This window comes from Plasmodium gonderi (assembly GCF_002157705.1).
Source record: "Plasmodium gonderi DNA, contig: Chr14, whole genome shotgun sequence".
In the NCBI taxonomy this organism is placed as follows: domain Eukaryota; phylum Apicomplexa; class Aconoidasida; order Haemosporida; family Plasmodiidae; genus Plasmodium; species Plasmodium gonderi.
Window position 1 is genome coordinate 3058627 of NW_021628939.1, and position 16540 is coordinate 3075166.

The 16540-nt window shown below is 30.2% G+C and overlaps 5 protein-coding genes across 5 annotated transcripts; 3 read left to right on the forward strand and 2 right to left on the reverse strand.

Annotated features, from left to right (window-relative positions):
• Positions 1–2238: 2238 nt before the first annotated feature.
• On the forward strand, positions 2239–3976 carry PGO_146520 (hypothetical protein, conserved; the record flags this gene model as incomplete). Its single annotated transcript, XM_028690642.1, has 3 exons — positions 2239–2304; positions 2543–3580; positions 3896–3976. The coding sequence occupies 3 exons, from the start codon at positions 2239–2241 to the stop codon at positions 3974–3976; spliced, it is 1185 nt and encodes a 394-aa protein (XP_028546443.1).
• A 1039-nt stretch (positions 3977–5015) lies between these two features.
• On the forward strand, positions 5016–5468 carry PGO_146530 (hypothetical protein, conserved; the record flags this gene model as incomplete). The annotated part of the gene is made up of 1 exon (XM_028690643.1): positions 5016–5468. One exon carries the CDS (start codon positions 5016–5018, stop codon positions 5466–5468), a length of 453 nt encoding a protein of 150 aa, XP_028546444.1.
• A 3095-nt stretch (positions 5469–8563) lies between these two features.
• Positions 8564–11674, forward strand: PGO_146540 (protein phosphatase 2C domain containing protein; the record flags this gene model as incomplete). The annotated part of the gene is made up of 2 exons (XM_028690644.1): positions 8564–11419; positions 11645–11674. The coding sequence occupies 2 exons, from the start codon at positions 8564–8566 to the stop codon at positions 11672–11674; spliced, it is 2886 nt and encodes a 961-aa protein (XP_028546445.1).
• A 1441-nt stretch (positions 11675–13115) lies between these two features.
• PGO_146550 (hypothetical protein, conserved) lies at positions 13116–13538 on the reverse strand (the record flags this gene model as incomplete). The annotated part of the gene is made up of 1 exon (XM_028690645.1): positions 13116–13538. The coding sequence occupies one exon, from the start codon at positions 13536–13538 to the stop codon at positions 13116–13118; it is 423 nt and encodes a 140-aa protein (XP_028546446.1).
• A 974-nt stretch (positions 13539–14512) lies between these two features.
• Positions 14513–16087, reverse strand: PGO_146560 (periplasmic divalent cation tolerance protein; the record flags this gene model as incomplete). The annotated part of the gene is made up of 5 exons (XM_028690646.1): positions 14513–14569; positions 15016–15045; positions 15148–15246; positions 15501–15593; positions 15863–16087. The coding sequence occupies 5 exons, from the start codon at positions 16085–16087 to the stop codon at positions 14513–14515; spliced, it is 504 nt and encodes a 167-aa protein (XP_028546447.1).
• Between the last annotated feature and the right edge of the window lie 453 nt (positions 16088–16540).

Sequence of the window (16540 nt, forward strand, 5' to 3'; positions counted from 1 at the left end):
TATATTCATAGAAGAATGTAAGAATATATATATATATATATATATATATGTTTTTGCCCTTGTCGCACAAACAAACACACCTTCGATATCTGGTTTATTATTCCGTTGTCCAAACTTCCTCCGTCTTCCCCCAACTGATCCTCTAGGGCATTTTGTGATGTGCATGTGTCTATTTCGGTTGTGGTGACCGCTTCAAATTTATAGTGGTCCAATTTTATCGTGGTCCAATTGTATAGTGGTCCAATTGTATAGTGGTCCAATTGTATAGTGGTCCAATTTTTTTTTTTTCCTTTTTTTTTAATAAATGTCCATCAAAAGGGAGCGTGTGAGAAGGTCGATAAATTGTGCATACCCCTTAGCATATCGCATCACTTCTAACGATATATCATGATATCGGTTCTAATCATGTCTCATCACGCCACTTTTCATCACATTATGTATGCATCTGTTTGGCAAAATTTTTTGGTAAGGATCTGGTGCAAACCAAAGAGTGTGTCCGAGGATGTGTTTTTGTTGAACATCTCTTAAAAGAAAAAGTTCCCTTTGCGAACTTATCGGTGCTATGCACACACATATATATATTACATTTTATGTGAGTCCTGATAAAATGTAGCAGTTCAAACTGATTGGTTCGTGGTCAAATAGTGGAGAAAAAAAAGAAAAAAAAGAATAAAAAAATTTCAAAGGAGACACATAAAATGAGTTTTATGCTACAGCAGATTTTGTATACACTTCTTAGGGTGTATGCTTATACACATGTATATACGGCTCTTTTTTTTTTTTTTTTTTTTTTTTTTTTTTTTTTTTTTTTTTTTTTTTTTTTTTTTTTTGATTTTTATAATATGAATTCAAGAATGCATGTGGAAAATAGTACTTTTCTGATGGTATAGGGAAGTTATTTACATAAAGAACATTTTCTTAACAATTTTAAAATGCCAAAATTATGCAATTTTAAAAAAATTTATTTCTGTTTTTAAAAGCATGGAATTTGCAGAAACAGTCATCAAGGAAATATCATTTGCACATTTTATTTTCAAATTTTTGTTACAAAAAAAAAAAAAAAAAAAATAATAAATTTATTTAAATTTTTATTAGAATAACAACACACTCTAACACTACCACACCCCTCTCCTTTTTATTATTTTTATTTTTACCCATTATCTTTTTTTATTGGACTCTAAATTTTATTTTTATGCAGCAATTGTCGTAACATTTTTTTTCACGACATGTAGACTCTCAAAAAGGGAAAAGAAAGTATACCCAAAAAATTTTTTATGCATAAATAGATCGGATCATGTATTTTTTACATGGGTGCTGGCATGGGGAGATGATAATAATTACTTCCTTACTTCTCAGATTTATATCTTCCATAGAGTTGCAAAAAAAAAAAAAAAAAAAAAAAAGGGAAGCGAAAATCCTCGTGCAATATGCACATATATGTGAAAAAATGGATTTATGAATGTATATATATGAACATATATATATGGTAAAATATATTGTGTATGCTTTTTTTTTTATTATTTATGAGAACCCATTTTTTTTTTTTTTTTTTACAGCCTTCAATCGCGTGATGAAAACACATTCCTTCTATTTTTATTTTACTTTATTTTTTTTTAAATCAATTGCAAAGTTGTTAAAAATAATTATACATTCAGCAAAGTTGCTTCCATATGTTGTAATATATTATATAAAACACTACTTTTTTTTAAAATAAAAGAAAAAAAAAAAAAAAAAAAAAAATACATTTACCATTTGAATGGCAATATTGTTTTGTTTTATTTTGAAGATGAGGGGGGGGGAGTGAAATAAAAGAAAATGACAATTTCATTCTCGAATTTATTTTATTGTTGCTTTTTTTGTTGTCACACCATTTTTTAACTGTAAGTAAAAATTATTTTTCATTCGCACCTCCCAATGTGACACAGGCATAACTTCTGATGTGGTTATTTTTAGAAACACCTTTTTGTATATATGCTTATATATATATGTATATATATATATATATATATATATATTTTTTTTTTTTTTTTTTAATGTGCAAATTTTCATGTAAGAATTTCTGTAGGCACAGTTATTTTGCATCCAAATTTAAAATTAAAATCACGTAAGGAGGAAAACGTGTAATGTGAACTGAACAGAAGAAGAAGGAGAACACTTTTTTTTTTTTTTTTTTTTTTTATTTTGAAAATAATAATATTTTTTAAACTTTTATTTACATCCCTTTTGTGTAATACAACAATGGAATATAAAAAAACGAAAAGAACAAGTCAATACATTTTTGAAGGAAGTAGGCATGCGGTTAAGGTAAACAAAGAACACTATGGAACATAATAAGAGAATGTTATGCATATGGAATTTCTGTTCACATTTTAAATCTTACTACTTCTGAAAGACTCAGATATGATATTGTAAATCTGTGTGCCTCCTTAAAGAAGGGCTATACAATTGAGAAATGCATGCGTTGTAAGAGCGAGACAAGTGCATATCTGGTCGTCACTCCAGCAGCACTGCATATGCTTCACCACTACTTTACCCCTTGCAGAGACAGAAAATGAATGTAAGCCCAGAGTGCAAAGGTATACTGATATCAACCCTGAGCCCGAAACGGATGACCATAGGAATAAAAGAATTTTTAAATTTTTTGAAAGTTAATTTTCCAATAGATGAAGACAAGAGGGAGGAAGTAAAAAATGATGAAAAACCAAATGGAGGAGAAGAGAAGGATGAAAAGCAAAATGGGGGAGAAAATAAGGATGAAAAGCAAAATGGGGGAGAAAATAAGGATGAAAAACCAAATGGAGGAGAACAGAAGAATGAAAAAGAATCAGAAAAGAAAAGTTATAGTATAGAAAAACAATTTAATAATGAAATTGAAAAAGAAAATAAGGAATACAATAGATTTGCACCTCTTCGAAATATAATAAAAAATTTTACTTTTATCAAATTTAACAATATGTATGATAAAAGCCCATCAGATATTGTTCAGGAAATTTTTGTTTTAGCGCATAACAAAAAAGAAAAATATATTCTTAGACACTTGTGCAAAATTATACCACTAGATTGCATATGTAAACCTCACATATCTCCATTCACAAAATCTATTCTTCCAATAATGAAAAAGAATTTTTCAAGAAGTACTTGTGTTCAGAAAAACTTTACAGTCTCCCATTTGCTGAAGTTGATGAATGTGTCAGTTGAGAAGGAAATAAGTGAAGAGGTAGAAGGCGAAGAGGTGGAGGGCAAAGAGGTGGAGGGCAAAGAGGTGGAGGGCAAAGAGGTGGAGAATGGCATCAAGACTAAAGAGGTAAGTGAAGTGAGACAAGAGGTTCATATCAAAAAGGATGAACAGGAGAATGAAAGTGAACAGAAGAAGGATCATGCAAAGGAAGAGCAAAAAAATTCAAATGTGAATAAAGATGTTCCTGAAAAGAAATTATCGTGGGCCTTAATCTACAAATGCTCGAACACAAAAACATTATCAAAGAGAGATGTTTTGACAGTTCTGGATAATTGCATAGGAAATAATTATTCTGTAAATCTGAACAACCCTGACTTGGCCATAGTAGTTTATGTTACTGAGGTTCGGTTCTGCATTGCAATTTGTGTGAGAGAAAAACCAGTTGAGAAAAACCAATGAAGTTTGTGATGTAGTGTTTCATATTTTCCTAGTTTTTCTTTACTGCACTGTGTTAGTATACCCTTTTGTGGAATAATTTTCCTTAGGGTCTTTGATCAAAAAAGGTGCATTGTATGTGTGTAGGTTTTAACAGCTAATGCATTTCGAAAAACATGAACACATGTACATGTAACCCTAGTGTTATTCAACATTTTGCAACCAGTTTCCACCATCACACCACCCTTTCACTTTCTTTTTTTTTTTTTTTTTTATTTACAGATAATGTGTGGGATCAGTATTGTGAAAGGTTACGGGAAGACGAGAAAGTTTAACATCTCTGCGTTTAATGAGGATTCTTGAATGGGTGACCACCCCCAGCGCATCCACTTGCATATGTATATATGTACACACACATATATATATGCACATTCAGATATAAACATATCATGCACCCGTTTGAGTGTTTGAATATGTAAGTGGATCCGAAGTGACTCTACATACGCATGGGTTTTTTTTTCTTTTTCTTCTTCCACATCTCTCCTGTCTACCTTCACTGAAGCTTTGAAAAGGAAAAATTAATGTAATTTTAATATTCTATTCACGTCTGTAAAATTAGAATTTGAGTTTTAATTCATATCATATAAAATTAATGTGCCTATGCTATGTCCCTCTGGGAATTTTACACCATTATAAAATTATTAATTTATTTTTTTTTACCATTTTTATGAATACCTTTTTTTTTTTTTTTACCACCTTTATGAATAGTTTTTTTTTACCATTATTAGGCTTTTTTTTTTTTTTTTTTTTATTTTTATTTTTTCATTCCTTGTGAACATTTTTAAAACCGTTAATTGAAAAATTGAAATTTTTTTACACAACCTTGAGATGCTTCATTTTGTCTTTATTTTACTCGTCGCACATTGTATTGTTATTGTACCCAATTTTTTGTCACACTTTAACGTAATATGAATTTTTTTTTTTTTTTAAATCCTTATTTAGTTACTTGGAACCTTTGCATAAATAGATATTATGCATATCAGATCCATAAGAAAATTTAACTTCCTAACATTTTTTTTTTTTTTATTTTTGAATGCTGCTGTTTTTAAATAAATTTGCCATTTTTAATGCCAGGATGAGGTGGAGAAGCGTTGAGAATTTTTTCCAATAATATTTTATTTTTATAAAAAAAACTAAGTGCCTTGAGAAACAGCGTGCTCAAATTTTTTTAGTTGCTTTTTTTAACTGCGTTTTTTTATTCTTTTTTTTTTAGTCGTTTTAAAAGCTTGTAGACAGTTTTACATATATGCCTGCCCACAGCAAGGAATGAGGGATAGAAAAACAAATTTTCTTACGTATCTTTTTTAAGACCGTCTCTAAAGAGGGAACTTGTTGAAAAAAAATGAATGTAGAAGAGGAGCTGCTAAAATTGCTTAAGAAGATGAAAAGGAAAAATAGAAAACATGAAGGTTCTAAGGAAAAAAACTTTACTTGTGACATGTGCCAGTTTGATGATGATACATTTTCATCCGACTTGTACATGGTGAAAGATGTCGTACACGACAGCGCGACGATAAAAGATGTGGCAAATAAATATAAAAATGTTTATAACAATTTTGAAAATGACATAAACTTCTATTTAAGTGAATATGTTGAGGATGTAATATACTCATCTGTTAAGACCAAGAAAAAGAAAAATTATAACATCCAAATGGGTGAAGAAACGTTTAATAAACCATCAAGCATAATTTATCAGCACTTGAACTATGGCAATTTGATTGGTGAAAAATTGAGGTGTTATGAATTTAGTTCGAGGTATTTTACTACTGCTTTGGATGAAAATGATTCATGGTAAGTTCACCACACGTGCGCATGGTCCTATGGACATATCCTGTAATCATGTGATCATATGGTCATGTGGTCATATGACGATGATGTCATTAAGAGACACGTACGCATGAATGCCTGTGTACTTTTTTGTATACGGCGAGAATGCACATGTCTTGCCTTGTTCATGTCGTTGATCCACATGTTCACATGCAAACCGCGCTGGAATATATAGTTTTTCAGATTCTTCTACTAGTTCGAATGACAATCAAGAGGGTAAGGAATCTCACTTGAAGGACATAACAAAATGGGGTCAAATAGTGCAAGAACGGTAAAATGTATAGTAAAAACGTAAAAGAAAAAAAAACAAAAAAGATTACTCAGAGTCGTTATGCTTCAAGATGAAGGCATAACATATGTTTTCACTTGAATGAAATGGACTATTCGAATTTAAATGACATATACTAACTTCCCCACCCCCTTCTTCCTCTTTTTTTTTTTTTTTTTTTTATTTTTGATAAGAAAGATGAACAAGTGTTTTAGCTAGTTCTGTTCTTAAGAATATATTAATCAAATTTCTCATTACTTGTCTGAGAAATAATTTCTAACGTACATTTCGAAGATTTGGATTATAGGTTCTGTTGATGTATTTTTAAAAAAATGCTTTACATTTTATTCTTTTAGGAAGCATTTGCATAATAATCAAGCTAGCTAAAATGTGTTTTTTTTTTTTTTTTTTTTTTTTTTTCCTGGTTTCTTCGTGTATTCACCTGAACAGTTCATGTGATTTTGAATAAACCATACGCATGACAACTTGGAGATACATATTCGAATGTCTATTTTTACACTAGTTCGCTATTTTATGTAATTTCTTACATTTTCTTCCTTTTCATTTATTAAAGGAGGAAAAGGGACTAATTGTTGACACATAGTAAGGACGTAAGGGAGGGGTAAACACAAAGGGTTTATTTAAACCTAGGAAGGATCAGTATTAATCAAATGGGTAATGTTCATTGTGCTTTTTCTCATGAAATAATGTTGTAAAACAAGTTCACCACTGTGTGATATGTACAGTGTTATGTTTGTTTTGTGTTTACTCGTGTGATGTTCCTATTTGTTTTTGTTTTTCTGTTCACTTGAGGGGGCAAGAAAAATGTTCTTATTCCCTATTGGTAGATATATATAAATTGAGCCATATCAGTATAAGCTACAATATTCTTTTTATTAACACATGATACATTGAAAGAAGAAAATGTAATAAATGAAAAATAAAAACAGTGTTCAATTTATTATAGAATTTATTCAATATATAACCCTTTGTTCAAGAATCAAATGTGGTTTTGCTCTTGAATAAATATACATTAAAATATTTTGAAGTATTTTTTTTTTTTTTTTTTTTTTTTTGAAGTTTTCAACCATGTATATTCTTCTGAGCACAACTGAAATTTTGTGAATAAAGAGTTTTGTTTAATATACTATCTCGTTTATTCTCTAAGAACTGTTTTATAACAATTCCTTCGCGCTTTCTTTTGGGTTTATATATCTTTTAATATATACCTATAGAATTGTCGTTTTTCGGGTCCAATCTCCACGTATACGCAAGAAAAAAAAAATAAAGTAAAATAGAATAAGCAGATAGAACATGCATGAACCTGACAAATGTTAAATGGATTGACATAGGTGCTGTGCTGTGCTATGCATTTTATGCAAATGTGTATATCAAGGTCAGGTATAAAAAAAAAAAAAAAAAAAAAAAAAAAAATAGGAAAGTGGCAAAATGGAAAAATGGTAAAATAAGGAAATGTACTACAAGTTTAGTTGTCCATATTGACCTTTTAAAGAAAAAAAAAAAAAAAATTTTACCTTCAATAAGAATGCAGCAATAATGAAAACTCACAGTCATTTGCTTAAAGCCGCCTTGCGGGGAGTAGGTGCTATAATTTTCATTTTTACACTTTTTCATTTTTTCACGTTTTCACGTTTTCACTTTTTTATTCTTTTGCTTCCCCCCTTTGAAATGATTCACAAAGTTTACGGATGCGAACAAAAAGGCAAAGGACAAAAGTTTAAGAAAGAGGAACATCAATACGCAAAAACGCGTGAAACATTTCAAAGGAATATTCGTAATATTTCTATCTCTCTCTTTTGCAAGGAATAAATTTAAAAAAAAAATTTTCCTCACTTGTTGCTGCTTGGTCATTATTTAATATGCTCTTTGGGAGGTACGCCCCCCCCCATGCTACTTTGGAATTTTTAATATTCACAGAACCATGCGTAATGTGCACTAAAACACATGTTATACACATGTAATATTATATTTATAAGAATATACAAGTGTACGACACATATGCATGTTATATATATATATATATAATACACATAATATGTAGTAACTTTTTTAATTTGTAGCATCATGAAAACAAATATTTGCCACACCACACCTCCTCCTTAAACCTCCTTTTTTTTTTAATCTTTTTATTTTTCACAAATTTATTCTATTGTAGGACTTTTTTTTTTTTTTTTTTTTTTTTTTAACTAATAAATTGTAGAATATCATGAAGTTACGTTAGCGTGAAAGGTCTTGGAAGATCTGGACGTATTTCACATCAACCACATGAATTTTTTTTACCTTCCTCATTATGACGCATAATTACTCCGTATTTTTTGCCCCATTTATTGCCTCGTATTTTTTGCCCCATTTATTGCCTCGTATTTTTTGCCCCATTTATTGCCTCATATTTATTGCCCCATTTATTACGCCTTCATTTTGATAACCCACTCGAATGATTTATTTTTCAGTTTTATGTAACTACTTGGAATATATTTGAAGAACCTAAATAAATTACCTGTATAAATTCCTATTTTTGTAAATGCTAATCTGTAGCATACACATTTTATTCTTTTTTTTTTTTTTTTTTTTTTTTTTTTTTTTTTTTTCCCTTTTTTGTATGTATATGTTCTGTCATTATATATACAATAACCCCTACTGTGCGCATGCAAAATTGTGAAAAATCTTAGAATGTGTTTTTTTTTTTTTGTTTCCATTCCATTTAAAATTCATGAAAAAATATAATTGAAAGTAAAAAAAAAAAAAAAAAAAAAAATAATGCAAAAATTATAATAATGAGTGAAAAGGAGGCAAATGAACTGAAAGATGAAAATTGTGCAAATTCTTCGCGGGAAGACAGTGACAAGAATAGCAATGGTAATAGCTTCGAGATGGATTTTGAAATTGTAGTACCGGAAGGAATGTCGCAAGCATCATGTGGAATTGAGAAAATAGGAAAGGAATATAAAAATAAATGGATTCACAAAGGGAATGATAATACATCAGCTGATATAAAATTGGAAGATAAGGAACGATGGACAAATAATGATGTTTATGAAGACCAAAGAATTCACACAGAGGAATTAATCAGTGATTGCAAAAATGGGAAGACACATTTACAGGATGATGGATTGTACTCAACTGAAGAAAAAAAAAAAGAAAGAGAAAATAATCACGTAATGAAAAAAGAATTTCATAAAATAATTAATGACAATATTATGGATAAGCTGGTTCATAGAACATTTAACAATATTATGAAGGACACATCGAATGAATGTGGTTTTATTGTTACTCCCGATACCCCTGTAGCACGTGGTACCGAATGTCACCACAGTAACCATAAGAGAAGTGCACCATTGTTTGACAATCCTGTTGTAAAGAAAGAAAAGATAAATACAATAAAAAAAGAAAAGGAAGAAAAATTTGAAACTGACCATAAACATGTAGGCTACAATGTTGTCAGTAGTACATGTGGAAACAGAACTAAAACAAGGATTAAAAATGAACCTGTAGGAATAGTGGAAATGGAAATGGAAATGACGGATGATGAATCACTGCTTGAGTATTCAAGAATGGACAATAATTCATATCTGCAGAAAGGAAGGTATAGAAAAAAATTCGAAGATGAAAATGATATTGAAATGTTTCCATATGAAGCTGAAGGGGAAGAGAAAGTGGAAAAGTACACGAAAAAGAATAAACTGATTTATGGGAAAGAGGAAAAGAGTGATAGGATCATTGGCAAATTATCTGATTTTGATTCTGTTATAATTGATGAAACGTTGCCAGAAATTCCTTTAGGCAGCAATTCGGATAGAAAAGACAACAATGTCATACATAAGGATGAAAATGAAGCAAACAATAAAGAATATTTGCACGAAATTTCAAGCATAATTTACGACAAAAATGGAAATGATAACTATATAGATGAAGAAAACCAAGTAGGAATTGACCAACTTTCATTCAATAAGAAAGAAAAAGGATATAAAAATAAAATAAAATTCCCATCTATTTATGAAAACAACAGAGAAGAATGGTTTCAAGCCAATGAAAATGATGAATGGATGGTTCATAAGTTATGTGATTGGATATATAATGTTAAGGATAAACTGTACTTTAATTTACAAACTCAAGGAATCTATTACACCAAGAAGAATGGCGAATTTTTGAAATTTGAGAACTCATTCCACGAAAGAGAAGATACAGTTGAGAATGAAAAAGAGGTCTCAAGAGAGACTCCAAGTAATTATAAAAGTATGAACAGAAGCGAAAATAATTCCCTCAGTGAATCAGAGTTTGATGATGCAGATATGAATAGAAAATATAAAGCTCGTGCATATTGTAAGGACTTATCTAACAATGATGACTATGAATGTATAGACGTCGACACCTTGAGATGGAATGATAATAAAGATGTTAAACCTAGTGCTAAGGATGAACATGGTAGAAATATTGCTTCTAAAAATATATATAAAGATGACAAAAGAAAAAAAAAAAATTGTAATCCTGGAAATGGTCACATGTCACGTGATCATGATGAGAGAATCAAGAACGTGAGTATAAATTCATTGCATGCAAGCTACACACATGATAATCAATCACATGATGAGACAGTTGAAGAATTCAGCATGGTTTTAGAGGATGATTTAGTATGTGGAACTTATAGTGAAATGGGTATTCATAATAAAGGAGGAAATGAAGATTTTTATGTTACAAAAGATATTTTAGATCTGAATGATATATCAGAAAGTGATGGTTTGTGTTTCTTCAGTGGTGTATTTGATGGACATGGTGGATCTAATTGTGCAAGATATGTAATGTCTCATTTGAAAACAAATTTGATTGCAAAATTTCGACAATCCTTTTTAATTACATGTAAGAAACAATTTAAAGAAAAGACATCAAAATTAAATGATTTAAGTGTTGAGATAAGAGCACTTTATGACAGTTGTATTAAAGGATTTGATATGACTGATAAGAATTATATTGAATTGTCAAAGAAATATGATTATAGAGATGGTTCTACAGCATGTGTGGTTTTAATTTATGGACCTGATGATGACGGGTCGTTAAAAGTGTTATGTGCAAATTGTGGAGATTCTGGTGCACTAATTTGTCACAATAGAGATCCGGTTAAACTATCCTTGAGACATAAGCCAGATTTGCAAGAAGAACGATTAAGAATATTGAAATGTGGAGGTATAATAGCTAATATTAATGGAATTAATCGAATCATAACAAAGCACAATGTTAAAGATAACAAAAGTAGAGAAAAAACATTTTTAGCTTTATCTACATCTAGATCATTCGGTGATATTTCTTACAAAATCCCGAGAAAAATTGTTCTTTCGAAACCTTTTATTAGCATATATACCATTGATTTTGATTTGGATTCATTTCTGGTTCTTGCTACCGATGGAATTCTAAATGTATTAACAAATAAGGAAATTATTGATATAGTATGGAATAATATACATCGCAAACCTGAAGAAGCCGCAGAAGAAGTTGTCAAGGAGGCAACAAAGCGAGGATCCACAGATGACAAAACTTGCACCGTTATTTTTTTTTATTGGAGGAAGGATATTTTTAGAGATGCACCTGAAGATGTTAACCCGGACCCCTCCTCCCCCCTTGAGGACTCAAAGGCAGAGGTATGTGTCACCACCCAAGGCGGTCATGCTGATACGCGGTCGTGTTGATACGAGGTCGTGTTGATACGAGGTCATTCTGATACATGGTCATGCTGATACACGGTTATGTAGTTTTGCATGTACATTTTTATGACGCCTTGCACGCATCTACGAAAGACCCTGTTGTTTCAGTTTATTCCCCTTTTTTTTTTTTTTTTTTTTTTTTTTTTTTTTTCTACTTTTTAGGACATCAACATGTTTTCGGAAGTTTTCTGACTTGTTCAGGTAATTTTAAAAAATTTGGAAAATCACCTGACCATGCAATAATTCCCGTGTTATATGCTAATATTTTTTTAAAAAATGGGGATAGGCGTACTTAAAAAGAAAAAAATGTTCATTGCATTGTGTGTAAAATTTTTGTGGATTTTTTGAAGGGATAGTGTGTGCAGGGAAAAAAGTAAAAAATAAAAGCGGAAGAGAGACATTGTTTACTTGTAAATTATTTCTCCCATTTATTCCTTGTCACGTTTTTTATTACATCACTTTTGCTATTATGCCATTTTTATAATTTTTTTTTTTAAGAGTGTTAAATTTGTTTTAATTTCTTATTTTTTTATGTAACTTTCATCCATTGGTAGTATGCTTTTATCATCATCATTATTGCTGTTATTATTATTATTATTCTTATTATTATTATTGTTTTTATTATTGCTGTTATTATTACTATTGTTTTTATTATTGCTGTTATTATTATTATTGTTTTTATTATTGCTGTTATTATTATTATTGTTTTTATTATTATTATTACTATTATTACTGTTATTATTATTAATATTACTACTATTATTATTATTACTGTTATTACTATTAATATTATTGTTATTATTATTATTTATTTGATTTCCCTTTTTATTGTAAAAGCGAAATTCGGACAAATTTAAAGAAAGACAAAAACAAAAATAAATTGTATAATTGCGAAAATAACATTTTTGCTACGTCTTTTTTCGTATGTTCTTAATAAAATTACATTTACATAATTTAGAAAAAAAATAATAACATTTCGACTACATTTTTTTTCGTGTGTTTGTCGATAAAAGTTCGTTTTCATTTTGCCTATCGGTTATGCCTATTCGTGTCAAGACATAATATTTGTGTGGCTAAGGTATGTGTTATGCATTTGGTACAGTTTGGATCAAAGTTTTCTCTTACGGGATTACGGGTGTAATTCAGGTAATATGGAAAGTCCTTCTGCAGCTTTGATTTGTTCGTAGTACTAGTGGTAGACGTACTAGTGGTAGAAGTACTAGTAGTAGAAGTGCTAGTAGTAGAAGTGCTAGTAGTAGAAGTGCTAGTAGTAGAAGTACTAGTAGTAGAAGTACTAGTAGTAGAAGTGCTAGTAGTAGAAGTACTAGTAGTAGAAGTGCTAGTAGTAGAAGTACTAGTACTAGATGTTGTTATTGTTGTTGTTATTGTTATTGTTGTTGTTGGTGGTAGTGGTGAATGTCTGCGAAATGTACGACATCTGATGCGCGACATTTCATGTGTGGTTCACTCTTCGAGTCTAGGCCACGTGTTCACAACTGCAGAGTTCGAAGGGCATATTTCACTACCAAAATTATGAATAAATGGACACGGGGCCTCTCCAATACTACAAATTTACGCCGCTTCTGTTGCAGCTTTTGCTTTGCTGAGAATGAACTTGAGGGTGGTGATTTGTTCACTTAGACGCAATTTCGTTAAGCTTTTGTAACTGTATGTGAACATAATTCTTGAGCATTGTTTTGTCAAAGGTAACTAATGCACCTCCTTGTATGTAGGAATAATTTTTGATATCCTTAATTAAATGTGCAATTTGTTCATCATGTATAGTTAGAGTTTGGCCAAATATTTTCTTATCTTTTATTTTTACTAGCTGTTGATATAAGTCATTATTCGTGTCCTTAAAGCCGAATGTAATTTCATTTTTCCTGAGTTCCAAGTACAGGAATGGTGATTTTTTCTCGGGATTTAAAATGATGTTCTGATGTAGTTCTCCACATATGTATTCTTTATTTAATACCTTATAGAAATTGATTAGTGATTGCCTATTATTTAACTCGAAAGGTGAGAATTTAAGAATTTCATTTTTCACCTTTTTCATGGTGCAGCTTTGGAATTTTCTGTACGCGTTTGTATATGCATGAATTCGTGCCTGGGCTGGGTCCCTATCAGAAGAGAAATTCTGGTTGTTCAAGTCTCTACTTGTAGAAGTGTCTCTACGTGAAGAAGTATCTATACGTGAAGAAGTATCTATACGTGAAGAAGTATCTATACGTGAAGAAGTATCTATACGTGAAGGAGTATCTATACGTAATGAAATGTCTATAAGTGCAAAAATGTCTGCGTGTCTGCTGGCGCGTACGAAATGCGTACAACTCCGTGCAGCTGAATACTTATACGTGCCTATCTATCTGCGTACACTAACCCAGTTACACATGTCTCAGGTGCAACGAATTGAGTATTGGTGTGCAAGGAGAAAACATCATGTGAGTCACAACTTTGTAGGCCTTTATACTGATGGAAAATTCATATAAAAAGGTTATTGTTCTTATTTAAAGTCGATTACGTAGCGAAAAAAAAAAAAAAAAAAAAAAAAAAAAAAAAAAAAAATTATAAAAAAAAAAAAAAAATTTTAAAAAAAAAAAAAAAAAAAAAAAAAAAAAAAAAAAAATAAAAAAATAATAAATTAAAAAAAAAAAAAAAAAAAAAAAAAAAAAAAAAAAAAAAAAAAAAAAAGAAACACTTTATTAAAGGTTATGTAAATTTTTAGTGGAAAAAGTAGAAGGTTAAAAAAAAAAACTCACTTTTCAAAAGTGTTAGTTGAAGAAAAGAATCAAAAAAAAAAAAAAAAAAAAAGAAGAAAACACGCTAAAATGTAGTGAAATGATAAAAAAAAAAAAAAAAAGAAACGTTTATTTAATGCAATAAATTTTATTTTTTTTTTTTGCTCCCTCGTCAGAACTAAAAAAAAAAAACACATCTTTTGTCACGTTAGCAAAAATAAAATAAAAAAAGAAGACGACGAAAGACGAAACAAATTTTAAATCCTTGAGATAGAAAAATTACTTACGATTTTTAGTCACTCTTTTCAGAGGTCAATTTAACTGAATCTTTTATCCAATTTAAATAGTCCTAGAGAAGGAAAAAAAAAAAAAAAAAATTCATTTTAAAAAATTGTGGGAACAAATTTCCTCTCCCCCTTCTCTGTTACCTCTTTATTTGGACACACAAAAGGTAGGTGTAACGTGGAGATGGTTTATGCGACTTATATATATATATATATATGTACGTTTGTATGTTTGTATGTTCGTATGTTTGTATGTTCGTACGTTTGTATGTTCGTACGTTTGTATGTTCGTACGTTTGTATGTTCGTACGTTTGTATGTTCGTACATTTGTATGTTTGTATATATATATATATATGTATGTTTTTTTATTTTTTTTTTGCACGCGTTCAGAAAATACTTGCCAAAGTAGCTGTTTGGTTCATACGGTTTGCCACTCGAATATGCACAATTATATAAGTGTGCATTAGTTTGCGTGGTACAACTCCTACACATTTATCATTTCAAACGTACCTTACTTCCTTGTATTGGAACAGAAATTACCTGAACAGAAAAAAATATACGAAATGAATGATCATAAAAAGGGGGAAAAAAAAAAAAAAAAAAAAAAAAAAAAGGAAAACAATTTCCTATCTTTTAAGCTACCTCAGGTATTTCATATGGATGATTTGATTTAACTGATTTTACAATTTCGTCAAATAAACTTTTCTTCGTTTTTATCATCATTAAGACTTCGCTATCTTTCTGTGGATGCAAGATGTGCACGTAAAAAAAGAGGAAATAACATGTTTGGAGGGGTGTTCAAATAAAAAATGAGGACATGTAAGGCATATGTAAATAAAAATGTATGAACATGTTCGCCATATGTAAATAAAAATGTATGAACACGTCAGGCATGTGTAAATGAAAAAATATGAACAGATCGGGCATGCGCAACTAGGACAAATAAGAGCAATATGTTTAAAGACACGAATACGTGCCCTTTTCTGTCACAGTACAGCTATCTCCCCTTTCCAATGATATAAACTAGTGACACCTGGAATTATGTTTATGCAACTAGCTAACTTATCTTCTAGCAGCACATTTGAGATCTAAAAAAAAAAAAAAAAAAAAAAAAAAATATGAAAACGTGACAAAATTTCGAAGTTAAGGGAAAATTCTCACATTGAAAAATTTGTTATTTTTGTTTGAAATTGTTTACATCTCCCACTTTGTTCGCATATCACATGGAATGGATCAGTGAGTTCTGTACTCTATACGAGGGGTGGTGACGGAGTTCAACTGCTACACATTTCGTTAGGTTTTTTACTCCGTCCGATTGCCATTTCCACGCCTATTTTTCCATGCGCGAGGTTCATACTTTTTCAGCAACTTCTTTACTAGGAGCGGTCACATAAACAGCTATAAACTTAGCAGGGTCATCCATTTTTATTGAGAAGTTTCTCATATAAGATTTGTTATTTCTGTTGTGACAGATCGTACCTTTTGTCAATAAACTACAATTTGAAATATTATTTATAAAAAGAGAATAAAAAAGTTGCCTATTGCATCGTTTCGTCGTTGCAACAGCTAGCGAAAAGAGCATTGTTAAAACTGTAATTTTGCGCATCAAGTAATACATTTAAAAAAAAAGGGGATAAAATGGAAAATGTGCAAGCTGCTGGATTATTGAATGCGAAAAGGGATAACATATTTGGAATGGGTAAAAATGAAAACAAAAATTTCCAACTCACGTGTAGAAAAAGGGTACTATCTACATATACATGAATTTGTATACATATGTATATTATACCCCTCCTATGTATGTGCAGCACGTAGGGGCGGCGTTACATTTATTTATAGAAAGAGAAACGGACTTACATCGGAGAAAAAAACTCTTTAATGAGATGATATGTTGTTGTGAATGGATATTAACAAAAGTTCTATTTAATCACATATGTTGCATACATAAAAAAAATAAAATAAAATAAAATAATAAAATGGGGATTCTCTCAATATTTTTTTTATTATTTTAAAAGGGTGATGATAATATTGTCGA